A 27,127-nucleotide genomic window follows, 5' to 3' on the forward strand; every position below is an offset into this window, starting at 1 on the left:
GTCCCCGTGGGTGCTCCACTACCCACCTGTTCCTCCCCACTTCGGAGCTCTGTTTCGTGTTTTTCAGAGGCATCCGGAGTGGTTGATCAGGAACTGGCGGGGACCGGATCGCGCACATGACCGTAAGCGTGCGAAGGACCGACACGCATCGGCGCATGCACAACCCGACGGAGACTGCTGGAAATTTCCGATCTGCAGCGCCAGGGCAAGCCCGACACCTACTGTGGAGCACCCACAGGGACACATCTCGAAGAACCATAGTTGCTACACAGGTGAGTAACTTCTCTATCTCATGTTATTCAGCTGGCCTGGGACATTCATGTCCCAGTGCAAAGAACTGACTGAACAGATTTAAATGTGCATAGTCTGAAAAGCTTGTGCCTGTGCTGTTGAGTGAATGGAATAGAAATGCCTAGAGCAATACGAATTTGGTGGCTTGGATTCTTGATGGTGCTCTTCTTTGGCTAGACTGCTTCTACTAAAGTCAACATGTATGCAGAATTTAGTCAAATCTGAGCACTTCAAAATATCCCCCTGTATGTTTAAGGTTTGGCTTTCTTCATGTTTAGTTTAATAGCTTGTGAATCATTGAATAGGTATGGGCTTTCTTCACCTGTAAAATATCCTAATGTAACAATTGCTGTGTGCCCAAAACAGACTTCAGAATGAATAAGTGAAAACGTAGTCTGCCATTGCAGTCTGCTTTTCACTGAAACTTTTCACGTCTATTGTAATGCAATTTCTGAAAACACCAGGTGAGTAGCTTCTGTGATTTTTTTAGGGAGTATGAAACGAGTGGATTTTCCTTTTTGAGAATTGTTGCCTATCGTAATTGGTTAGCTGTTGCTGTTTCGAATGCACACTTCTTACCACTGACTGGTAAAAAGGCATCTGTTTAATGTGAATGCATAGAGCAAGCTTAACAGATGACTGGTATTTGTACTTACCAATCCTGATTGCAACTTGGATAATATGAAACCACCAAACTCTTCAGTAATATTGATCTAGTGCTGTGCTATCCTGTTTCAAATATTGTAATCACTCCTGTGTTACTGCTTTTCATGCCAAATTTCATGGAGTAAATTCTCTACTTGAATGGTTCTCCCAGTTTGGAAGGTAAGATGTAATGGAAATGCTGTCAACATACAGATGAGTTCAAGGGAACAACACGCAGGCATTTATACTACAGTAATGAGTCACATGTATACAGTAAATGCTCGAGTTACGTGGGGCTGCGTTCCTGCAACCCCAGCGTAACTCCAATTTTTGCGCAAGTTGAGGGGAGCCAGGAAACTGACTGTCTTACCAGGGCTGGTCAGTTTCCTGGCTCCCACTGTGGCAGGGAACCAGGAGGCAGTCTGGTTCGTGGTTTCCTGGGTCCCCAAAGCAGCAGGGAGCTGGGAACCAAGTGGCAGCCTGGTTCCATCTCCCTGTGGCTTGCAGTACTGGGAAACTGACCAGCTCATGGCAAGCGGGGATCCAGGAACCAGGCTATGAGCTTTCTCCCTCCCTTTCCCCAGCCGCATGGCTGTCAGACAGCCACATGGCTGGGGGAAGGGAGGAAGAAGGCTCAAGCTGCAGGGTCTCCCTGGTCAGGGACCACGCAGCTGGCTTTGCTAGCTCAGTGCTGCCAAGCTGCCTTCCAGCTGTGGGGCTGCGAGTGTCTCTGGCTCATGGCTGGCTCTGCGGGATCTCACCACCCCCATTCTCTCCGCCGCCGCCCCCAGCCCCCTTGCATAAAAGCGAGATACATGTGTGTCTCAAGGCATTACTGTACCTAGACAGAACCCAACTCTTGCGCTGCTCTGATAACTCTACTGATCTGTTTCAGAAACACATTCATGTATGGCTGTTACTTAAGCACTGATGAAATCGCCTTCTCTGACCCAACACCAGATGGCAAGCTGCTCGCAACTAAATACTGTCAAACCTCTAACTTCCTTGTTTACAACTTTATTAGTTAAGACCAATTCCAGAAAATCATAATTAAATTGATTTAAACTGAAGACATTTAGTTTGCTAAACGTAATTTGCATTAATTGTGTTACTCAGCCATGTTTCACTTTAGATTCCTACTGATGGCAAACTCTTGATCAAGTTAAATGGCATGGAATTAAAAGAATATTGTCACTTTTCTGTACATTGTTCTGTATTTTAATGTTTGTACTTTGAAATTAAACTTAAGTTTGTGATTGTAAATGTTTATTCTGAAAGCTAAAGTTTTTATTGCAATAACTTGTAAATTAAAAAAAAAATTCTATTATTAATATAAAGATTTCTCTAAATTACATTAGGTTTGGGTATATGTTTGGTTACTTCATGCCACAGGATGTGAGGAGACTCCCACCAATATTGAAACTGTGTGCGCTACTTGCTTTGGTACAGCTGGAGAGAGACAAATATTATGCTATCTGTGCTGCTGAGGGGGATACTAATAGCCTAGTAGTTACACGCTGGGACAGTCAAGTGTCTTGGTGAGGACTATACACCTATCTGGTACCTTTCCAGATTGGAAGTTGCAGTGAACAGAAGACAGGTCAAAATGTACCCAGTGGTTGCTGCTATTGGCCAGCTAGCAAAAACTTACCTGAGACAGGTGTGGATATGAAGCATTTGTAGCAGCAGTCTGGACCCAATAATCCTGATGCATAAAAGTTAGTGGGACTATTAGTGTGAATAAAATGTGTGTATTTAGTTAGGTTAGTCTGTATGTGCTCAGACAGAATCACTACCTATTGCTCAGGAGTTAGACGGAGCCTCAACCTTGCTGTACGCACTCACTAGTATTCTTGTACTGGTTGTGCGTAGTTTGTTCCATAAAAGTAATCGGAAATTTAATGTGATGCCTCCATGTTACAAGCAGAAGTTGGTTTGACACTTGTATATGGGTTCAGAATGGTTATTTTTAAATACATCCTTTCACGCTACTTCAGTGCCTTCAGGGGCCATGTAAATTGTTTTATTCAATTAGGAGTCACTCTGTCTTCGCAGGGTTGTCCTTCATCTCTTTCCATTGATAGCACGACTACTGCTTGGTGTTAACTTCTCCCTACCCTGACTTCTGCATTAGAGGATGTATGTAAAGAAGTGAGGGGGAGACTTTTGTACTAGCTCTGGTTAGTCCAGCATTTCATTAACATGCTATTCCCCATGAAACAATGTGGTCGAGTCTTTACCTTCCCTCGTACCACATCCTTTTAACCATAAATGTATTTGGGTGCAGTTCAACTACTTTCAGGCCCTGTGAATTAAGATCAGGATGAACTTATTCCCTTCCAGATATGACACTGGATTAGTTTTGAGGTGTTGGTTGTTCATTGAACTGATAATGCAATTGCCCATGGCTGTTTTACTAGCAATGGTACGTCAGCCATCTGTCCCTGCTCCTGAATCACTTAAATGCAGTTTACCACTTTTAGTCTCCCAAGTGGACTGGCTTGTTTAAGTGTATGCAACTATTTTAGCCCTTCAAACAACAAGCAGTCCTCTAGCACCTCAGACTAACAAATTTATTGGCTCCTGAGTTTTCATGGATAAGACCCATTTCAGATGAAGTGGGTCTTGCCTACAAAAGCTCATGACCTAATAAATTTGTTAGTCTCTAAGGTGCTACAGGACTGCTTATTTGTGAATTCGCACGCTAACACAGCTACCCGTCTGAAACTATTGTAGCCTTTGTAAACATGCTGGTTTTGTTGCTTTGTCAAATAAAATTCATTTGAGTCATAGCTTGACAATGTAAACTTTCTCCTTGTGTTTGGTTTTAATTTGTTTGTTTTCCCTGCATGTCTTGTATCCACTTCCATTTTGATTATATTGCAAGCTCATAATTAGGCTGGACTGAAGCCATTAGCCTACAGTGCTTGACATTCCAGGTTCTTTATAGCCTTGTTCAGTACAGTTCTATTAGAATATACACTGGTATGTCGCAGTTGCATAGTTATGGTATTCCCACTTAGTTGCAAAACACTAGACAATCACTTAATTTGTTTCTAGCTCTGATTACAGTGAGATACTTGAAAACATCAACTATGGAAAGGTCTGTAACTAGCAACCTAAATTAAGTATGAATGATCCTTCACTTAGTTGCTTCTGAAGCGTCTTTAAACCATCTTCTTTGTGTGCCAAAACGCCACTTATACCCAGATGCCCAAACTTTTTTTAAACTGTTAAAAAAAGGTTGAATGCCTGTTCTGAGCAAAACCTGCTAAGAAAATTCCATGGTGCACCTGTGTCACAACTGTTTTATATAAAAACCTAAGCTGGCATTAGAGAATAGCAAGCAGGACACTTATGTTGGTTGGTCTCATGCAACACGGACCTTCATGCACCTAACTGGTTTGGACTTTGCTGCAGCTTTTTGCCCTGGGACCTGGAGAGCTCAATGCATGTTCTGCTTTTGGGAGCCCCTGAAACCTATCGCTAGTGCCCTAGGGATCTCCCCACTGCATGAGAACTGTTGGTATAGAGCAGATGATGTGATATTTTAATTATCAGTAGCCTCCAAACCAGGAGTCTTGTGTCCTTCTACCTCAGTGGTTCCCACATGTCTCAGCCTCAGGGCCCTGCTTTTGATTTGAGACCCTCATGCCCCCAAACCTCCTCTTTACCATCATCCAACTATGCTAGCCACCTGCCTGAACCCCAGGCTGCCAGGGCCATCCGCCCACCCAAACCTCACACTGCTGGGGCCAGCCATCCACTCACCCCTCTGAGCTGAGGTACCCCCAGCTCCCCATCTAACCCCAATCTACACTCATTCACCTGTGCAGTAGGCAGCTAGCTCCACACAAGCCTTTACCAGTTACCTGCTTTTTAGAGCAGCTGCTCCATGTCACCGATGTAAAATGGCAGGGCCTGAGAGCCAGGAGGAAAGGCCAGCTCTTTCTTGGGGTCAGGGGAATGGTGGGGGGGTGCTGGGTCACCTCATGCCCCCCAGAATTTCTTCATACTCCCCCAGTTTGGGAAGCCATGTTCTACCTTGAATATTTACAGCCCACTAGTCCCACCTTCCCTGCATAACCTCTGTTTTTTGCCCAGTTCCAGTAACACGAGGGGACTCTTTAGACAAGGGTCAGAGCTAGTTTCATCTTGTTACTTACTAATTCCAACCCTTCACAAAAGTGTAAGGTAGTTAATACTTGAGCATTAAGTCACATGGTTAAAGACCCCTTTACAAATTAGTAGTGTCTTAGCCTGAGTTTACAAGTGGAAAAATCAAGGCACATACTTGACAAAAACTGGAAATAAATAAGAGCTCCAACTCTGTACACCTGAGGACTGTTAAACAGAGATTACACTGCCTCTTAGGGGTGTACTGAACAAGAGATTGCTAATTTAACACTTACATTTTCTGCATCACACAAAGTTAACCTGACAGCAATAACATCAAAACATGGTTCAGAAAAAGCTTACTGAGTTAGACATGGCTAGAAGTCACATGGATGGACACAGCTTTGGACTCTCAGCTTTGTGGAAAGCTGTTGTTTAAGCTACCATTTAATATTTATAAAAATGACTGAACTGTAATCTAGAGAAGCACATGACATTTAGAAAGTAAAGTGTGTAGGTTAAACATTTTATTACAAGACAGTCAATATAAATTCACTGTTTTAAAGAGCTGCTAGTTTTTCCTCAAATGCTCAATATATTTAAAGCTACAGAATGCTACAAAATCATCCATTGCAAAGGTTTTGTTAAAGAATCTCTTAATGAAAAATACAAAAGACGTAGAAAAGGTGTATATGCTCTTAAAGGCTTTCTATGGTATTTACAATTTTTCACAACGTATCTCTAAAGCTATCCTGTGAGTTGGTATTGTCTTACTGCCGGCCATCTCAAGAATCATACCAAGAATTTAGGTATACTGGATTCTTGCATAAGGTTAGAGTACGAGGAGAAATATTGAAATTACAGGCAGAAACCTCTCCATCACAATGGAGAGATGAATAGTGGTTGATTATTGACGATACATGTCTTCCTCCAAGACTTGAATGATGTGTGCGGCAGAGGGACGCTGCTTTGGGTCCTCGCTTGTGCAGACAGAAAACATTTCAACCACTTTCTGATACGACTGGTCCAACTCCTCCATATTCAGTGGTGGCCTGGTGCCCAGAGCTGCATAATATGCCTCATCATCAAAGTCATCTTCGTCAAAAGTAGAATCTGGACAAGAACGTTTAAAAACAAGTCAGCAGTAGTAATGGACAGTCTTAATCTCCTTAGAGGTTAGGGAATGTTGGAAAGCGAATGCCACCTCCTCAGGGGCCAACATTCATTGAGCCTCATGCAGCCTTTGCTTCCTCTAAGTGGGGGTTTTGAAGAGTCTGAAGCTGGAGAAAGCCGAATGGTGCTTTAAGAGCCACATAACTGGTCCTTTGAAGAGATGCTTGCCATTCTAGAGCCAGAGTTCAGCAAGTGTTACCTTGTGTCTTGTTTGTTTTGCTTACAAACCCATCCATCGTCTGCAGCAAAGCTTCAGAAGTAGCAGGACCTCTGCCACTTTGTAAAATGCAAAGGGACTGAGTCAGCAGACCAATCTACTACTACAAGCTATAATCAATCATTTGATTTTTTCTAGAACCCTCAGAAAAAGTGCCAACTGCAGACCACTGGGACAAATGCAAAAGCCTGACTGCAATTACCGCATCTAAATACTTGCCAGCAAGCCACTTTTCCTGTTGGAATCTCATTAGAATAGAAACGTCCCACTCCCAATTACAAATTGGTATTTAAAAATCTCTGGAAATAGTCCAGAATCTCCCTGGCTATAAATCCTGCCGCTGTGTAAATTCCTTATTTAGTCCCACAGACTATCAGCAGCATTAGGATCCAATTCTATACAGAATGAAACTTTTATTTAAGGCAGAAGGTTTTTTTTTTTAAATCATTTGTTTCCACAGCTGTTAGTCACCTGCTTCACTACTTCTAACAGGGTGTGCAACAATCTTGGTTGCTCACCTGGCCAAGGCAAATTCTACTCCACCTTAAAAGATGTGTCGAATATGGGGATTAGGAAGCTCAGCAAGATCGATGCCATCTGTGCTTATTTATGTGTTAACGCATTGACTGATATAGGGCTTGAGTTAGAGTTACAAAGAAAGCTCTAGGTTTGTTTCTAGATTGGCCAGCTTTTTGAAGGCCAAAACAAAGGGTCTTCTCTACCAGACTTTTGGGAGGAATTTCTACCTGGAATGATGGTTTCAGTATTCCAGTTCCATTGGTCTTGTTTATAGTGATTTTTTGGATGAAGTTACTAGTCTCCTTAAAAAAACAATACTGGCTTAGCAGCCCTAGCAATTGAAACTTCCGCATATCCAGTACAGAGCATATGCACCTTTCACTCTGCCAATATGCCTCAAAAGTAACCTGGCAGGAGCACTTCTAAAGGTAACGGAAGGAAGGTGTCTCCAGAAACTGCTACCTTTAGCCAGCAAATTTCAATATAGGTGATTTTTTTTGGCAGCAAGCACGTCTGTATCCATAGACCTACCTGATACCACCCAAACCCTTTTCACACACCCACCACAAGAGACAGTTAAGGGCCATGGGGAACAGCTCTGGAAGGAAGAGGGAAATAAATATCACTTAGTTATTAAAATATGTGCTCTGTCCCCCAGAAGAGTAAACCCAGGACCTGTTTAAATGCTACTGTATTAATGCACTAGGTGGGTCATCTGCAAGGAGCTGGACTTGTAGTTCAAGCAGTAGAGGTTAATGGTTTCCGATCTATCACGAAGATGCATTCACATTGTTCAAATGGGTTATGCATTTATTTTGGATTCAGAGTCTGATTAATCCACTTGACTCTTAACACTCAGCATGATTTGCTGGTCTGGGAAGAATTACGGATTAATCAGGATTCAAAAAAGAGCCAGATAAATTCATGGAGGACAGGTCAATCAATGGCTGTTAGTCAGGATGGGTAAGGCGTGTGTCCCAAGCCTCTGTTTGCCAGAAGCTGGGAATGGGAAACAGAGGAGGGATCACTTGAAGATTGCCTGATGTGTCCATTCCTTCTGGGACAACTGACATTGGTCACTCTCAGAAGACATGATAGTGGACTAGATGGACTTTTGGTCTGACCCAGTATAGAGATAGTTCTGTTCTTCTCCTTTGACTTGCATGCTGACAATATCACTTTAGTCCTAGATAAACTGCAGCTATCACCATGGTAGATCCCTTCCCTCATTCAGGTAAAACATGACTCAATATTTCAGTATAGTTGGACCAGAACTATGGTCTAAGCAACTTCACTTGGCTTTGAGCAGGGCTGTAGCATGATTCAGAAATATGCTTTGGTCCTGTCTACACCACAAAACAGGAACCATGCTTAGGAACTATCCAGTTGTAACTTGGCTCTCTTGCCAAGTTTAGTGTTGAGGGGAATTTGATAAGCTGCAGAATTTCATGAGAATTCTCCTGCAGTTGTTTAACGAGCAGCTGGCCTGCTTATGGAGCACCTCAGTATTTAAAATGATTAATTAGGCATATTTATCAGCTGCTTATCAGCCAAACTTTAAAGCAGCTCAGCCACCTGCAAAAACATGGAGCACAGCAGTCAGGCATGTGTTTTCAACATCCCCACCCTACTAGTTTTAAGTGCCTCTTCTATGCTGCAACCTGCTCCCGGGGAGGCAAGACAGTACTAGGAACATACTGACCAGGCAGTTCCTAGGAGGAGGAGAAAGGGTTAAAAAAATAAGAATCAGTGAGCAGAGAAATGTCGTAGCTACCTTGTCCGTCACTATTTCTTTGTGTCCCTCGTCAGGGAACTTTTTAAGCGGATGAACACAGGACAGTTTAATTGTTTTTCTAGTTGTGTTAACAGCAGGACATGATTCGCGTGTCTCTGGTAGTAGATGTGCATTAAAGAAAGTCTAAAGGTTTCTTTACACGATCACTTTTGTTGGTATAACATATTGCTCATAGATATGAAAACACACACACTCGAGTGACATAAGTTTCACCAACAGAAGCACTGGTGTGGACGACCCCGTGTTGGCAAGAGAACTTCTAACACAGGGGTGGACAGGATGCCAAGTCTTTTAATTCGGCCCACCTCTATGCAGGGAGCAGCATTGGTTAAAGCAGCTGGCTGCTCCCTGGGGCATCCTATGCTGTGGAGGGAGGAGCGCTTCAGGTGCTGGGGGCAGGAGCAGTGCAGCACAATTTCTCCACTCCCGTTGGCTGGTTTTCGGCCAATAGGAGCTGAGAGATAATGCTGGGGTGGGGGTCTGCCTGAGAGCGTGGCTGGCCAGGAGCAACTTAGGCAAGTCCCTTCTGGCCAGAACCTGCTTCTCTCTCACTATCCCTCCCAGACCCCCTGAACCCTCCTTTCGTTCTCCCACAGGCCAGAATCCTCTCCTGTACCCCTACCCGCTCCTCCAGGACCCTGCACCCCCAGTGGTCTGCAACCTGCTGCTCTATAAGGACATCTTTGTGGCTACTGATGCTGTAATTGCAAATAAAAAAAACCCTCCTGATTATTTTCAATATTTCAATGACCACCTAAAAGCCCAGCAAGGAACAACTCATATCTAAATAGCAAACAATATGTGATCTGGAAATGTTGGATAACCCCCCTAAAATATGTGCAGTGCATCATGGGATGTGTGTGCGCTGTTCTTAAAATGGGTTACAACAGTATGGTTTGCTATTACTTAGTAAGGACCCTCTCGTGTTCACATGCATTGCAGCTCTTGAACTACTGAGGTTTTTAATAAATTTGAAAAAAATGGCTCTTCTTGATCTTTTGGTTGCCAACCTCTGCTCTAATCTGAGCTCCCTTCTGTATCCAATTTCCATCTCAGACCCTGCACTCCCTCCACAGACAGGTGCAGCCCTGAACCACTTACAAAAATCTTGGAGTAACCCCCCTACATCCCCTCCCGCCAAAAAAAATTATTGCCCACCCGTGGCCTAACACCATGGCTAGAACCCTTGTGAGGGTGGTTTTATTACGGCAACAAGAGAGCCTGCCTGTCAGCACAGAGCAGTTACATGAGCAATCTGACAGCAGCCAAGTTGTGCTGCTCACGGCGTGGGAGTGGAGACAAGCCCTAAGAAACACCCTGCACATAGAAAAGTTCAACACAATCCATTCCACTGGTGGGAAATCCATCTCTGAGAGCAGCTTTCTGCTAGAGGCCCTTCATTTTTAGAGTTGGACTGTAAGAAATAGAAGCTGACCTTCATCATTGTCGTTGTCGTCATCATCAGGCAGGTTCACATGAGGTATGGAAAGAGTCATCATCTCCCACAGAGTCAGTCCAAAAGCAAAGATGTCCGCCTTATTGGTGATAACTCCACCATCCTTCAGAGCTTCCATAGGTGACCACGGCTCCGTGCCAATATAAACTGCCTCTGGGTCACTCACTGAAGAGAAACACCACACGACTCAGGTCAGTTCCACGCTAGGAAAAACAGTGTACTCAACATATTAGAGTATAACTGCCTGGTCTACACTAGGATTGTTAGAGGGGTGAAATGAGCTACGGGGTGGTGAGGAGTCACCCCAGGCAGCTAATGTGTGTTTAAACTATGGCTTGTCCTGTCCACACTAGGATTTTAACACATTGGCTGTGGCCACACTTGGTCTAAAGTTCTAAATGGCCATGCTAATGGCCAAATTGAAAAATACTAATGAGGTGCTGAAATGAATATTCAGCGCCTCATTAGCATGCTGCCAGCCATGGCGCTTTGAAAGTGCCGCTTTCGAACGTGCGCGGCTCGGCTACACAAGGGTCCTTTTCAAAAGGACCCCGCATATTTCGAAATCCCCTTCTTCCTGTCAGCTCAGAGGAATAAGGGGATTTTGAAATGTGCGGGATCCTTTCAAAAATGACCCCTGGGTAGCCAAGCTGTGCACATTCGAAAGCGTCACTTTCAAAGCACAGCAGCTGGCAGCATGCTAATGACACGCTGAGTATTCATTTCAGCACCTCATTAGTATTCTTCGATTTACCCATTAGCATGGCCATTTCGAAGTTTTGGCCACAGCCAATGTGTTAACTGTTAAAACACTTTCTGTCCCTGGAAAAGACCTTAAACAGTTCACAACCTAAGAGCACAGGGCCTGTACTCTTTCATGCAGATGTCCAGTTCTTAGCTGCAAATTAAATCAAGTATAATAATAAGCACAGAATATAGATTTTTACTAAAATATTGCACGTTTTAGGAACAGCACAGGAAACCACACAGATTCCACTGCCAAGTTTGCCTGCTTGGTGCTAAGTGGCCTGGGCCTTAAGATCAGCAGAACACTAGAAGCTCCACTTAAAGATTTAATATCCTGAGGAGTTAGGATCAGTTAGCACTTGGTCTCTGGACCAGCATGACTAACAAATATGTTCTGAATGTGAATCATAATGGGGGATCATTTAAGAAAACCCTACAGGAGGCCCAAAAAGCAACAAAGAAAGTTGTATGGGTTAAAAACAAGCTCTGCTTTTGGCTATGTCTACACAGTGGGAGCTATTTCGGGAGCTATGCAACGCAGGAGGAGTAAAGGGATGCCTCGAAATAGCCTATTTCAAAATAAGCTATGCGAAGCTGAGCGAGACATAGCCTCATAGCCTTAGACCTACATGGTGCCCTAACTTCAAAATAAGCAACACAAATTGTGTAGCTTATTTTGGGTAGATTTCATCTATTTGGCCACATGCCCAAAGCAAGTGCTATTGCAAGGCACCCCTGTACTCCTTCTGCGCTCAGATGTACAGGGATGCTGGAATAGCACGCTCATTATCTCGAAAACGGTTTTGAGACAACGGCGCATTGCATAGATGCGAGCAGCTTTTGTGGGATACTGCAGTATATCAAAATAGTGCCCACCGTGTAAACACAGCCTTAGAGAGCACACGAAGGAGAAATGAATAAATGATAACAAATGGAAGTTGATAGTAATGACAGTAAATCAGAAGCCAGGAACTGGAGCAAATTGATAAGGGAAGCAAAGTGAAGCAAGGAGAAATTCTATGACCAGCACAGATAAGAACAAGAAGAAGTTTAAATGTAACAATGTATAGAACTGGTAGAATCAACAATAAGGCAAAAGAGGAAGAAATGTTCAATAAACGTATCTGTTCTGTATTTGGAGGGAAAAAAACAGATGATGTTATCTCATCATATGGTGATTAGAATTATTTTCGTTCCATAGTGTCTCTAGAGGCTGTTAAATATCAGCTGCTAAAGTTAGACATTTTTAAAATCAGATCCACGTAACACCCCTAAGAGTTTTTAGAGAGCTGGCTTAGGTGCTTGATGGAGTGCCATTCATGATTTTCAATATACCCTGGGATACTGATTGAGTTCCAGAAGACTGGAAAAAGCTAACGGTGTCCCACTATTTTTTTTAGAAAGGAAGAGGGGACGACCCAGGTAATTATAGACCTGTCAGCCTGATGTCAATCCTGAGCAAAATAATGAAGCAGCTGAATCAGGACTACATTAGTTCTTTAATAAAGGAGAGTAATGTCATGAACGTCAACAAACATGGTGTATGGGAAAAATGATAAAGTAATCTCTATCTTTCTTTGATGAGCTTGGCTGATAAAGGTAACAGTGGTGACATAAGGCATTTTAAGGTGCCTGACTTGGAACTGTACATTTGAATTAATTACTTGACTATAGAATGACCGTGACACCACATTAAATGGATTAAAAACTGAACTAATTGACAGGTCTCCAAATGAACTGTGAACAGGAAGTCATCATAGACTGGGTGTGTTTCTGTTGGAGTGTTTCTGCACCATTTGACACTTTTATCACTCAGGGAAAGGGGAGTAGGAGCAGCAGGTGCAGCACCTCTCTGAAGCCTCATTCTGCTTCTCTGATTGGGTAGAATTCCAGCCAATCAGAGCAGTGCCTGGGAGCAGTGGGGAGAAGGCGCAGAGCCATGTGTGTCCTGGGGTGCTGCCCAGTAAGCTGCACCCCTGTTGCCCAGATCCTGTGCCCCTGGACCACTCCTGTGCCCCTCCCACCCAGACCTCCAGTGCCATGCTCTGCCTGCACCCTCCCACCCTGCATCCTGCTCCCAACCACCGCAAGCCCACCCTGACCCCTCCCTTCTGGACCCCACCCCTCAATTCCCCTGCACACATCCTCCCTCCCTCCTAGACCTCACCCCCCCACCCCTCCCTTACACACCCCTGCAGGTCAGACCCCCACCCTCAGCCTGCTTCTAGACCATCTACCCACAGCCGACTCCAGCACACCACTCTGTCCAGACTTCCTGATTCTCAGCCTGCTCCTCCTTCCTCCCTCCAACACAGACCCCCACCCAAACCCATTCCTAGCACCTCCCACCCACCCTGAACCCATTTCTGGCCCCACCCCAGAAATTAGAGGGGCCCAGAGTACTAGCCCTGCCCCCCCCAGGGTCTGGTGTGTGAGGGGACTTTTTGTTTTCAGTTGGGGATCACATCAATGCGGTGGGTTCCCCCCCACCCCACTTGTGTTGCCCTCAACTGATTTATCTATAGGTCAGTGGCTCTGACCCAAAAAAGATTCCCCACCCCGGATGAGACAATCACAATGCTCCCTTCTGACTTGGGATTCTATGACAACTGAAGACTAAGGAAAAATCCTTCAATGAGAAGTGATGGATGAGAGGAGACACAGTAGGCTATTACCGTCTCTCACATTTGGGGGTCTTGGGCACTTTATGCTGGCAGAGAGGCCTGGATTGGAATATGATCCTGAGACGCAGCACCTACAATCTGTTACACTGATGAATCAAACTCAGCCTCTCAGTCATTCAACAACAGCTCTATTAAAGCCAGAGGACAAAGTCTCTGATAGAGGCCACTGGTCTGAAGGTGCCTGGGATGGGGGGATGAGTTTACGTCATGCTATGTGACCCCGGCTCCTAGCAAGAAACGATTTAGCTTTATTACTGGTCCATGTGTTTTTAAAGTCCCCAAGAGCTCCTAATTAATTTTAAAAAGAATTGAAAAATGTCTGTACCTGGCTGAATGAGAAATCCCAGTCGCTGCCTGGACGCCTACTAACTCCTGCAGAAGAGAGCTTGGCACAGCCCATTGTTCTAATGCAGCTAGCATGCTGAGCTGTAGGCACAGGCTCTGGCAATCAGGGGCAGCAGAACGCTCTCCCCATTGCACAATAATTCACTGAGCTATCAGAAGGCTCGCAGCTGTTTGTTACCCTGGTATTGCAAGGCCATTTCTCAGAAGTGTCCGGTACAAATGAGAAATGAATGTTAGGAACCTTAACACTTTGTAGACCATCATTCCTTATTCCTCGGATACCCAATGGAAAAGGACCCAGTCCCCTTTCTAGCCAGTTGGATATTATCTTGAAGCTGGGCTGAAGGTTCTTCTAACCAAGAGGGCTTGTTCTGTGTAGCTGCCCTATAATACATTTAACGACCCCCTTTGCATTGGAAGATCATTCCTGTGGCCCTCCCCACAGGCTCCAAAGCCCATTTTCTCATGGCAGCAGTCCATTCTCTTCCCTTATAAAATGAAACAGTTACTAATAAAATCTAAAAGGGCAGCTGCATAAGCCAGTCAGCTATTGTGAACCCAAGCAGCGTAGAAACAAACAGCAGAGAAAAGTGATCTTGTAATTAACCCAAACACATTCCTGCTTTTGACAGCTAAGACAACAGGCCATTAGACATCTGCTTCTTGTTGGAGTTCAGTGAAATAGTTATAATTTTCACAATTGGCTCAGGCTGGCCTCCAAGACTATGAAATAGGAGGTTAATTTAGTTAACTCTCACACAGGAATTAAGGTTTCACCACAGCCGGATGCCAATACAAAATCTGTTAGGCCGAATCTGGTGTTCCTTGTACGTTAGAACTCCTACACATATTAAGGTGAGCTTGAGGGTGCAAGAAATGCAACAGGGCCCTCTGGGGTAATGTGGAAGTTTCCTTCAATTATGCAGAACTATTCACCTGGAAGGATTACAAGGCACTTAAACTTTAAGAACCACCGCCACTGAAATGCAGCCAGCTTTGGGAGAAAGGATAACAGCCACGAGGCATAGAGCCAGGGAAGGAAACCGTATCCTTGCACAGCAAACTGCTATAGGTTGAACCTCACTGATCTGGGACTCTCTGTACAACAACATCCAGGGTCTGGCAGGACAACAGCTGTTGCTGGACTCGAGAGCCCCTGAAGCTGAAAGCCCAGTGGCTGAGAGTTCGGGACCATGCAGGGAGGTCCAACCTGTATTATGAAAACACAACAGGCTCTTTAATGTCTACACGGAGCCACTATCACTTTACTCCTTCCAGGTCAAAAGCTAGCTTTAAGGTGTTGTGGTCCGAGTTACATTGCAGTGTCCAGATCATTGAAGCAGCCTGCGCTGAAAGCCCCACATACCAGTCATATTTTCATCCAGCGGCAGGGACACTCCCACATCACAGATTTTTATCGACTCAAAGTCACCTTTAATGACAACATTAGAAGACTTGATGTCTCCGTGGAGCAGTTTCTTATCATTATGCAGATACTAGGAGGCAAAAAGGAGAACAATTAGCATCCCATCTACTACAAATAGAGAAAGAGGCTATTTTAAAACAGGTTTGGGCAGTGAAGCATTGTATTATTGAACAATCATACTGCAGGGTCGCCCTTCAGCCTCAGCTGTGCTAGGTACAGCAGTCTATGCCCCAAAGAAGACATGACATAGCAGATGACTAAGACAAACAAGCAGACTTCAGTGGAGCAATGTGAATTTACACAAGCTGGGAATCTAGCCCAAGGTTTTAACATTGCTACTGTGACACTAATTAGCCTGAGAGAATGGTCATTGACAAGGCAGTTCCAGGCAACCAGCTATTTTCAATGGCTTACAACTTTCCCCACTAGAGAGCTTCTCTTTGGCCTGGAGCATCTCACACCTGTTCTCAGCTCTGAAGTGAATTATCCATGAGAGTCTTAAGAAAGCCCATTAACTAAAACAGCTTATAATGGGACCCAATCAGGGGGCTCAGATAATCTCCAGCTAAGACTATTAAAGGAAATGGCACATATGAAACTAGATTTTTAATAAACCCGTAAACTTGGGAGTGACACTCTAACAGTGGAGAACTGTTAACATAGGGCCTATTTAAAAAAAAGGGGGAAGGAGGAATCCAAGAAACTCCAGGCACCTTAATTTGACCTCAATTATATGCCAGGACCTGGAGACAATTTTTAAAGGGAAAGTAGTTAAGGACATAGAGGTAAATGGTAATTGGGATAAAATACGAGCTGACTTAACAAAAGGGTAGATCATGCCAGACCAATCAGTTGAAGCAAGGGGCTGACTAGATGACCTTCTGAGGTCCCTTCCAGCCCAGGGATTCTGTGAATCTGATCTCTTTCATTTTAGATCTACTGTATTTCCTTTCTCTAATTTCTGGATTTCAGTAGGGCATTTGACACAGTTCCATATGGGAAGTTATCAGTTAAACTGGAGAAGATGGGGCTTGATATGAGCATTGAAAAGTGGATAGAGAAGTAATTAAAGGAACGCCTACAACAGGTCAAACTAAAAGATGACTTGTCAGGCTGCAGTGAGGTTAGTAGTGGAGTTCAACAAGGATCAGGCCGAGATCAATCTTATTTAACATTTTTCATTATTGATTGTGGCACAAAAAGTGGGAGCATGCCAATAAAACCAGCAGATGACAAAGTTGGGAGGTATGGCCAATACGCAGGAGGACCTGAACATCACACAGGGAAATCTGAACAATTCTGAAAACTGGGATGCTAGAAATGGGATGAAATGTAAAGTGCAAAAATACAAGGTCAAGCACTTGTGGATGAACCAGAATTTTTGCTCTCAGCTCTATAAACTGGGGATTTATCAGCTGGAAGCAACAGAGGAGAAAGACCTGGGTGAACAGGCTAATCACGGGATAACTATGAGCCACGAATCTGCTGCTGACGTTAGAGGGTCAAATGCAATCTCAGGACCCCTCAGGAGAGGTACTGCCAGCAGAGGCAGGAACCTTACTACAATTGTACACAGCACTGGTGAGACTTCATCTGGACTTCATTCTGGTTGCCCACATGGAAGATGAAGTTGAATGGGAACAAGTGCAGAGGAGAGCTACAAGGATGATCAGAGAAATGGAAAACCTAACTTATGAGTGGAGACTTAAGGAGCTGGACTTGCTCAGCCTAACACCCTAGCCAAAGGGCAGGGGCGATATGATTGTTCTAAGATACATCAACCAGATAAATACCAGGGAGTAAGAGGAGTTACTTAAGGGCCAATTTTGGCACAAGAACAAATAGTACAAACTGGCCATCAGCAAGTTTAGGCTTGACATGAGACAAAGGTTTCTAAGCTTTGGAGGAGAGCAGCTCTGGAAAAGCTTCCCAAGCTCAGCTGGAGCAGCCCCTGTCCACAGCTGCTTCCCCACTCCCATTTAATTGGTTAACCAGTTTACTAATTAAATGGGATTTTTCATCCCTATTCCCCCCCTGTGGTCTAAATGAGCGCTATTTGGGGCTGGGAAGGAATTTTCCCCTAGGTCAGATTGGCAGAGAGCCTGGAAGGGCATTTTTGTCTTCCGCTGCAGCACAGATCTCTTGCTGGTTAGAATTAGAGTAAATGGTGGACGTTTTATAACTTGCAGTCTTTAAATCATGATTTGAGGATGACAGTAACTCAGCCAGAGGTCATGGGTCTGTTATAGGAGTAGGTGGGTGAGCTTCTGTGTCCGGCAATGTGCAGAAGATCAGACTAGAAGATCATGATGGTTCCTTCTAGCCTTAAAACAAAACACAAATGCACTATGAACCCACGCCAAATGCCCTTTCCTTGCAGAACCTGAAAATCACTTTCTACATCTTGGGTGCCGTTAGAAGGGGCTTAGTGTCTCCCATTCCAGGACACACAAGCTAATGTGGCAGTGTGACACAGTGGCACAGATGTTGTGCACGTAAGTTTAGTTTCCACTTAAGCTATCTGTGGAACTCTGCTGTGTTGAACAGACTATAGCTGCAGTTGTAACCACACACAGCACACTGAGAAGGAGCCTAGTTGATGTCGGAACTGGAACTTTCAATTTCCTCACATGTGTACATAAATCCAGTATATTCTGGGTGTATGAAGAATTCTGGCATTTAACAGTATCAGTCCAACTAAGCTCTGGGCAGAGAATGATGTATTTATCGGAATCAAGGTATAAAATGGAGACTGAAAAATAATGGTGCTTTTGGCTGAGTTTATCCTATGTGATTAACGTACATTGCGCCACTGTGATAACAAAAGACTCATGGCTATAGTTAGAGAAATATGTGGTTTGTTTTTGCTGCCAGCATTTGGAAATGGTGATTTAGCCTCTTGCGAGTTCCGGGCCAAAACATTTGTACTTACACAGTTGTTAATGTTTTCCCCTCCATTCTGGCAATAACACACCATCTAATGATAAAGACACTCTGACTCATGGCAGAAACAGAACAACTGCATGGCTCCTGCGGCGACATGAGCAGGCCCCCATGTGAGAGGTGAAGAATATGCAACAGTCACTACTGAGTTTGACTGGTTCCTACTTCAATGTTCATATGAATCTATCAGGAATGAATGAGCCCAGGCTACTGCTATAGCTACAGGAATAAAGCCACTGGCATGGTTAGTCCTGTGTATGTGGAAGAGCCTGCTTAGCCCTTGGGAAGACATGGTCAAGCACCTCATGCTATTAGAGACAGCTCCAGTGAGTTCCCACTTTGTTCTAGCTGGACACAGCTCTACCATCATCCCTATTCTTTCCTTTTCCATCCCGAAGAGGGCCCCTACCCCAGCAGGCCGACATTCTTATGTCTCTGGCCTCTCCCTGTGGACTCTAGCAGTGAGGGCACACCCCCTGAGCTAGCAAGGAGGAAAAGTGGGAGATCCCCAATGGTGTAGAAAACAGGGGGGCCAGTACTAACAAAAACACAGTTGTATCACATAATGGATTAATTTCATTGCAAACTGTTTGGGCCAGAAACCATGGTTTTGTTCTGGGTTTGTTCAGCACCTACCACAACAGAATTGTGGTCTCCTTGGCCTAAGTACCATGTACACTCATCCCTCATTTAATGAGTACTTTACTTATGAGTACTCACTAAAATGAGGAACATATATACCTACCTTTATTTACCATATGAGTGAACTTCCCCCGCTTATATGAGTAGGGTCCTTGGCCAGGGGGCGGAGAAACCCACAGCCCTGCAGCTGGCTCAGCTCCAGCCGTGGAGTCCCTGGCTGGGGGTGCGGAGACCCACAGCTGGAGCATTCTCCCTCCCTTCCCTCAGGCATGCAGGTGTCTGACAGCCCTTCGGCTGGAGGAAGAAAGGGAGAAGGCTCTTAGCCTGGTTTCCTCCCCTGAAATGGCAGGAATGTGAAACTGACCAGCCATGAGTTGATCAGTTTCCCAGCCCACAAGCCATGGGGAGACTGGAACCAGCCTGCCCCTGGTTCCCAGCTCCTGCCACTCTGGGAGCCAGGAAACTGACCAGCCCTGGTGGTTCCTGGCTCCACTCCCCTGGCAGGAAAATTTGAGTTACCCAGGGGTTGTCCCAGCAACCCCTGCATAACTCCAGGGTTTACTGTATTAGACCCCCGCCCCACACTGCAGACCTTACCCACAGCTAGGTTTCAACTGCCCCCCCACAGTCCCAAACTGCCTCCCGCCTTAAACCCACCCAGCATCCACAAACCTCCCCCAGGCTCAGGAACCCCCCCCAGCATCCACAAACCACCCCCAGCCTTAGAGTCCCCAGCAGCCCCAAACCGCCCCCAGCATTAGACTCTCCCTGCAGCCCCAAACATCCCCCAGTGTTAGACCCCTCCTGCATCCCTCAACAGTCCCAGCCTTAGACACTCCTCCTCCTCCTGCAGCCTCTTCACTGGGGCTGCTAGGCTAGGTGGCTCCCCCAGCCCTCCTGCTCCCAGCAATTAACTCAACTGTTAAGGTTTCAGCGCCTAGCCATAATGTAATTGCTATCTCTAGTGACAGAGATAGCTGCCATCTCCAGCAGTTATTGCTATGGATAGATATCTACCTGAGGCAGCAGCATTAAGAAACTGAAAATGGCTTCCTTAACAGCCACATGCACCTGGAAACTGCCCAGCTGGCAACCCTTAACAAATCTAATGGGACCCATGTTTGGGTCCCGACTCATAGGTTGGAAATCCCTGCTGTGCATACACACGCTACATCCTATTTCTGGTGCCAAACTATTCAAATACATCAGAAAAGTACCTAAACTCAACTGGTTTATGTCAAGTTACAAGCACTTGGAATGAATTGGATATTTTTACATGTATTTTAATGAGATTTTAGTGTCACTTTTATGAGTTATCGCCTATAAGCAGAAATGTGAGAAAGAATTGTGCTCATACAGCGAGGGATGAGCGTACCATGAAACCAGACTGGCACTGCGATATGCTGCGTAACATGTGACGACACCAGCGCAGCATCCTTTAGATTCTTGCAGGCTGAGTTACTGCATTTTGCCCAGTACCACTTCTGTACCCATCTCGATTATGGAACAGCAAATGTCACTATAAAAACATACCTTCAACCCTCTTGCCATGTTCAAGGCAACTTTGAGAATTGTAGCAGCAGGGAAAGGGCCCTGGTGTTTTGTGTTTCTCTCTTCAATTAAGTCATTGAGAGATTTTTCTCCTCCGTATTCCATAGCAAGGCACATGCTCCCATCGTTGGCTTGAGTAAACGCACGGTACCCTTAAAACAATCAGAGATGCCATTTGTTTTTAGGGAACAAAACCAAGCAGTAACTATGGAAGAGCCATTTTACACATATGCTTAGTAGCACAATTCAAGAGCAAAACAAACAAGCAGTCAAGTAGTACTTGAAAGACTAACAAAATAATCAATTATGCGATGAGCCCAGCTTCGCTGGACAGGGCACGTCATATGAATGGAGGAGTCAAGAATGCCTAAGCAACTCCTCTACAGTGAACTCTCCCAGGGCAAAAGGCATCAACGTAGGCCTCGCAAGAGGTATAAAGACTGCATGAAGGCCAATATTGCTCATGCTGGTTTAAAACCAGATCAGCTAGAGCAGCATGCAAAAGACCAAACAGGCTGGCGTGCTCTCATACGACACACATACGACAACTTGGAAGAGCAGCGACGCGTACGCCTCATTGATGCTCGTGAGAGGCAGAAAGCAACAGCAGCAGCCGCACCAACAGAGCCAGGACAATTCTCTTGCCCCCATTGTGAACGCCCATGCCGTTCAAAGCTTGGACTCCTGAGCCACATGCAAGTCCACAACTGATGAGCCTGTGCAAGCTCAAGACATCGTCATCGGACATGACAGACTACCTATGACATTTCGTGGGGCAGACCCACTTCCTCAGATCTGGAGAGATGCCATTTCCAGTACAGCCCTGATGGTTTTATAACACAGAGATGCAAAAAGAAAATAAATAAATAAATAACAAATCAGGTGGGGTCCCAGTAAAAGGGAGGGCCAGAGCTGACAAGGTCTATTCAGTCAGGGTGGAAAAGGCCCTTTATCAGTAGTATGTATGAAGAGAGTTAAAAACAGGTCAGATAAGACGGGGGGATATGGCCCACTGTCAGTCTAATGTGGAGATGTTAACACCTACGACAGAGAAGCTCCTACTGATAATGGGCCTTTTCCACACTGACTGAATAGACCTTGTCAGCTCTGGCCCTCCCTTTTACTGGGACCCCACTCTTTCAATACCCCTCTGAAACTACTCCCCCACTCATGCATCTGATGAAGCGGGTCTTTGCCTACGAAAGCATACGCTCCAAAATATCTGTCAGTCTATAAGGTGCCACGGGACTTCTTGTTCTCGAAGATACAGACTAACACAGCTACCTCTCTGATACCTGAGTTCAAGAAAACCATTTGGAGACGTGTTATGGGCCAGGTTTCAGGCAGCCTGAACTATTTTAAACTGTTTTAGGCCACCGGGAGCCTGCTCTGCATTATAACTCCAATCAATTTCGATTCAAATTAGCTAGCCTGGAACAAGCCATTATGTGAGTCCTTGGGAAAGTTTTTACAGCACACATCGGCTGGCCTTCAGTTTTTTCCAGATGAAGCCAAAAACCAAGATCTCTTGAAGGGAGAGTTATGTAATTTAAACAAGAACAAACAAACAAACAAAAAAACGAGCATTCCCACATTGAAAATCACACTCCTTTACAGCATCTCAAGCTGGACATCTAAAACTTGAGGCACCCACAAATCAGCAGCCCCTTTTCACAATCTTGACTGTGATATTTGTCACCTTAGACAAATGTTAGCACTGGCTATATTTCATGGAATGGAGCATGAAGTTTTAAACAACATTTAATAAATGGTTTAGACTGTTTCACTGTAGATTAAAGGATAATTAGTTGACTTCACATATTTCCCAAGACAGAACTTCCTGATATTAATATACTGTGTATGACTACAAATTTTCCCCAAACTAAATATGACTCTTACATTTTTGCATGACTTTTCCCATTGTACAACATGGGCAAGTACTCACATTCATGTTCTGTAGCACCTTTGGAAAAAACAACAAAATCTCAGCAATGTGAAACCTCAATACAAGATTTCTGGCCACTGAATCATTGCTGAGAATGGAGAACACCCAGTCTATATCCTGCCCCACAAATGATGAATATTTTCCATTCTGAGCAAGAATTCAGTGGCCCAGAACACTTTGTTGAGGTTTCGTGTGGCACTTCTAGCAAAAATGATTGTTTTATATGCACGATTAAAACAAAGCTAATCAATTGGTGATTTTAGTGACAAAAATAATAATCCTGGGGGATTAATGAGATAATCATTACAAAGTATTTAGAGAGCAATCTTCAGAAATAACCACTTTTTGCACTTGATGCTGGTCTTATGTCTGTCTGTGTCCTTTTTGAAAGATCAAGTATCTTCTTTTGTTGTGTGTTAATGACACTAGCCCAGACACTAGTAAAAGATTCCCTGCATCCTACCCTGGACGTAGTCTAATATGCTTAAACCCATAACCTGCAAACATTGACACATGCTTACTTTTGTGCATGTAAGAAGTCTAATTGTCATCGGCGGAAAAATCATAGACGCGTAGGGCTGGAAGGAACTTTGAGAGGTCACCAAGCCCAGTCCCTTGTGCTGAGGCAGAACCAGGCAAAGTTAAATTTCTGTCAGTGTTTACAGGGTCTGGGCACTGGAGGGGAGTCTTCAGGATGTAGGCAGGCAATCTGAAGTCTCTTAAGGCTGCTCTGGGATAAGCCTGACATGCCTACAAATAAACTCTCTGGTTCATTCCTTTCCGGTGATAGGATAGGATAGAAACAGAATGACCCTACAATGCCTTGACAGCCCATATGCTAGAATTAGGATACTGAAGTATTTCTTTATTCTCTTTCATGGCAGCACCAATGCGCTGGCCCAAAATGGGTCCTTTAAAGGTTACCCTCAGCATATTAAACCAAACTGACAGATCTGGAATTTTATGAGACCCAGGTAACGGACAGTGAAGGAAGGAACTAGTCACATTGCGACCAGGGCTGCTGGGGGCAGTAAAGAGAAACGATCTAGAGATGGAAGGGGCCAAGGCATTTGTGCTCTCGGACTATGGAATGCCAGAGTCAGGGCATATGTACCTACAGCCTCTGGCAAATGCTGCTCAAACAAGGTCCAGGGCCATTTACGTCACCCCCCAACACACACACACAGCTCTACCACCCACCACTATCCCCCTCCTGACACACACAGCTCTGGGAAGTTAACATCAGAAAGAGAAGCCTAACTTATTAAGCCTCAGAGTGGCTCCAATAATTCCATTTACAAATTAAGCATCTGAAGCTGTGTCTGAAACTTACCTACAATGTTTGGGTGCTGAAGGTTTTTAAGAATCTTGGCTTCTTCGTTCAGTCTCTGTTGGTAAATATTTTTCTGCTTATTGTCACATTTTGGATTAATTTTCTTCACAGCCCAAGGGGAACGAGACAAGCCTCTAGGAGATCTGTATGGAGAAAAGTCATTCTTAGTTAGAGAATGAGGAGTCATCCCATTCATATTTGACATCAAAGAGGACAGATCATCATAGGCACCTATTGGCTAAGAGCGTTATTAACATAATGATGGATGTAAAACTAATCTTTGGAACTAAACAGCAAACCTAAAACTATGAAATTAAATTTAACAGCTTAATAACAAATCATACTCTGTGCCAGCACTGACTATCATCTCCCCCTGTAATAAAAAGTCAGGCTCAATCTCCAGCAGAGTGGGATAATCCTAGCAAAGTCTCCAACAATCAATGGGCTGTGAAGACTGAGCTAGCGGTGATGATGCCAACCTAGGTTGAAGGCACACTGACAAGGCTGTATGAAGCATCTTGTACAGCCACTGCCTTTGGCTAGATTTCCATTTCCAAGACAGTCAAGCCAGCATTATCATCAGCACAGAAGTCTCCATTTAAAAATCTATCCTAGTAATATGTGATCTAAAGTCCCAGGAAATACCACCCCATTCTGTTTAGGCCCTTACGCTTACCTCTTCATAAGGTAAACATTTACCCCAGTGCCATAACCAAGCTTCTGCATGAAAGGAGAGGCTGGGATAACAACAGAAGATAATGGTCCACGTGGCCCATTGTCTTTAAAACAAAAAACAAGAAAAAAATCATTACACTTTTATCCACCAGACGATCTCAAAGCTCCTTCTACAAGCATTGGAAGAGGGTTTTTCTTTTTTTTTTTTTTATTTTGAACTACAGCTGTACTCGGAGCTTTGTGAGAGAGTGATGAGTTTTAGTTTTTTAAAAAAGCTCGTCACAAACATCTTTTTCTTTGATTAGACTTCAGAAACCCATCCCAATATGTGTGTGTCATGACAACCTCAATGTGCATCTCACCTGCTGGATATCTTTAACGCAACTTCATGGGGAGTTTTATTTTCCCAGTAACTTAAAATCTGATCTCAAAACAAACTTATTCAAATCCACATTGTAATGGCTGTTGTAAAAGAGTCATTCTAGCAGACGTGATAACACAATTTTGTATGTTATGCAACTACCACCACCCCAGCACTAGCTTTATACTAGGAATCACCGGGGCCAGAGAGAAAATAATTAAAACACTTCAGAACTGATTATACTTCAATGGAAGCATTATAGGGGCCAAATTAACCCCATTCCACCATACTGAGGCCAGGTCTACACTAGGGGAGAAATACTGATGTAAGATACACAACTCCAGCTAGGTGAATTGCATGTACCTTACTTGGATATTTCTGTGCCATCCCCACACTGGGAGGGTGATAGAAACTCTCCCACTGGCATCTCCTACTCCTTGAAACTGCGAGGAGTACCCGGGTCAAAGGGGGTACCCCAGCATGTGATTTAGAGCTGCTAGATCAAATCCCAGAAGATGGACCTCCAGAGCATTTTCCCCCAGTAGGTACAGGCAAGCCTTTATACACCAGAGGCCATATCCGAATGCAGCTTACCTGATTTCTTTCTATTAGTTATTTTGTTAGGAGTCTTGAAGCCAGTTGTTGTTTCCATTGTTGGTAACTGTTCTGAGCTTTAGGACAAAAGACAGTTGCCATTTACATCAGATCTGCCTGCAATGCATTTCCTCAGCGTAGAACAAAATAGCCATCTTCTCCCATATCTTTAAGCACGTTCATACTTATGGGCAGATTCTATAAACGTGTTGTAGATTTTTTTCCTGATCTCAGCTGAACCCTGTGCGGACAATTTAATTTGCCTAGGGCGATTTGCTAATTTCCATAAGGAGGTTGTGGAATCTCTGCCACTGGAGATATTTAAGGGCAGGTTAGACAGATGTCTATCAGAGACGGTTGAGAGTGGGTGCTTGGCCCTGCCGAGGGGGCAGGGGACTGGGCTGGAGGACCTCTTGAGGTCCCTTCCAGTCTCGTGCTCTGTGATTCTGTGCACAGTGCAATCCAGGGCAGGGCTTCCCAGCGGCCATACGAAGTCACTGCTTGCAGAGTGCGGGGCCCCAGGAGACAGGCAGGGCCAGGTGGGTAAGATACCATCAGCTCAGCTTCTGTTGGTGAGAGCGCGGCTTGGGAGCTTACAGAGCTCTTCAGAGCCTCCCTGATCGAGGTGGCTGGGGGCACCCCAGGCTCACGGCCCCATCCCCAGCTCGCGCGGACGGAGTGTACAAGGAGCACAGAACTCCTGGGTCACCCCCACCCCGGGGGGATGGGGGAGGGGTGTGCCGGACTCCTGGGTCCCCCGTTCGGCTCGGGGGGATGGGGGAGGGGTGTGCCGGACTCCTGGGTCCCTCCCCGGCTCGGGGGGATGGGGGAGGGGTGTGCCGGACTCCTGGGTCCCCAGTGCGGCTCGGGGGGATGGGTGTGCCGGACTCCTGGGTCCCTCCCCGGCTCGGGGGGATGGGGGAGGGGTGTGCCGGACTCCTGGGTCCCTCCCCGGCTCGGGGGGGTGGGGGAGGGGTGTGCCGGACTCCTGGGTCCCCCGTGCGGCTCGGGGGGATGGGGGAGGGGTGTGCCGGACTCCTGGGTCCCTCCCCGGCTCGGGGGGGTGGGGGAGGGGTGTGCCGGACTCCTGGGTCCCTCCCCCGTGCGGCTCGGGGGGGGTGGGGGAGGGGTGTGCCGGACTCCTGGGTCCCTCCCCCGTGCGGCTCGGGGTGGGGTGGGGGAGGGGTGTGCGGGACTCCTGGGTCCCTCCCCCGTGCGGCTCGGGGTGGGGTGGGGGAGGGGTGTGCCGGACTCCTGGGTCCCTCCCCCGTGCGGCTCGGGGGGGTGGGGGCGGGGTGTGCGGGACTCCTGGGTCCCTCCCCCGTGCGGCTCGGGGGGGTGGGGGCGGGGTGTGCCGGACTCCTGGGTCCCTCCCCGGCTCGAGGGGCGCAGCCCGTTACCTGCCAACCGCCGCCATTTGAATCCGCGCGCGCAGCGCCCAGCCCCGCCCCTCTGCAGTGGAGACGGCGGCCGCGCGGCTCCCACGGGCTGGGCGGGGGCGGGGCCGCGGAGCGCAGGGGGCGGGGCCAGCCTGCAGGGGGCCGAGCTTGGACAGCACGTGGGGGGCTGGGGCTGGGCGCGCCCCCTACCGGCCCCAGGGGAGAGCAGGGAACAGGCTGGGCTTGTGCCTTCCGCGGGTTCGCTCCGGCGCCAGGGGGCCCCGGGAGCC

General features: G+C 45.8%; 2 protein-coding genes across 2 annotated transcripts in view; one reads left to right on the forward strand and one right to left on the reverse strand.

Moving 5' to 3' along the window:
- The window catches only part of ESCO2 (establishment of sister chromatid cohesion N-acetyltransferase 2), a 28,836-nt gene extending 26,872 nt beyond the window's left edge, over positions 1–1,964 (forward strand). Inside the window, exon 10 of the mRNA XM_074989063.1 lies at positions 1,832–1,964. Within this exon, the coding sequence (XP_074845164.1) occupies positions 1,832–1,964 (133 nt within the window). The remainder of the gene's footprint in view (positions 1–1,831) is intronic.
- A 3,610-nt stretch (positions 1,965–5,574) lies between these two features.
- On the reverse strand, positions 5,575–26,864 carry PBK (PDZ binding kinase). Its single transcript, XM_074989064.1, has 8 exons — positions 26,859–26,864; positions 25,459–25,535; positions 24,505–24,607; positions 23,829–23,971; positions 20,533–20,702; positions 15,355–15,484; positions 10,192–10,377; positions 5,575–6,165 (listed from the first exon to the last, which is right to left on the reverse strand). The coding sequence occupies exons 2-8, from the start codon at positions 25,514–25,516 to the stop codon at positions 5,960–5,962; spliced, it is 996 nt and encodes a 331-aa protein (XP_074845165.1). The 5' UTR covers positions 25,517–25,535; positions 26,859–26,864; the 3' UTR covers positions 5,575–5,959.
- Between the last annotated feature and the right edge of the window lie 263 nt (positions 26,865–27,127).

The sequence above is a fragment of the Carettochelys insculpta genome, chromosome 3, assembly GCF_033958435.1.
Source record: "Carettochelys insculpta isolate YL-2023 chromosome 3, ASM3395843v1, whole genome shotgun sequence".
Classification (NCBI taxonomy): domain Eukaryota; kingdom Metazoa; phylum Chordata; order Testudines; family Carettochelyidae; genus Carettochelys; species Carettochelys insculpta.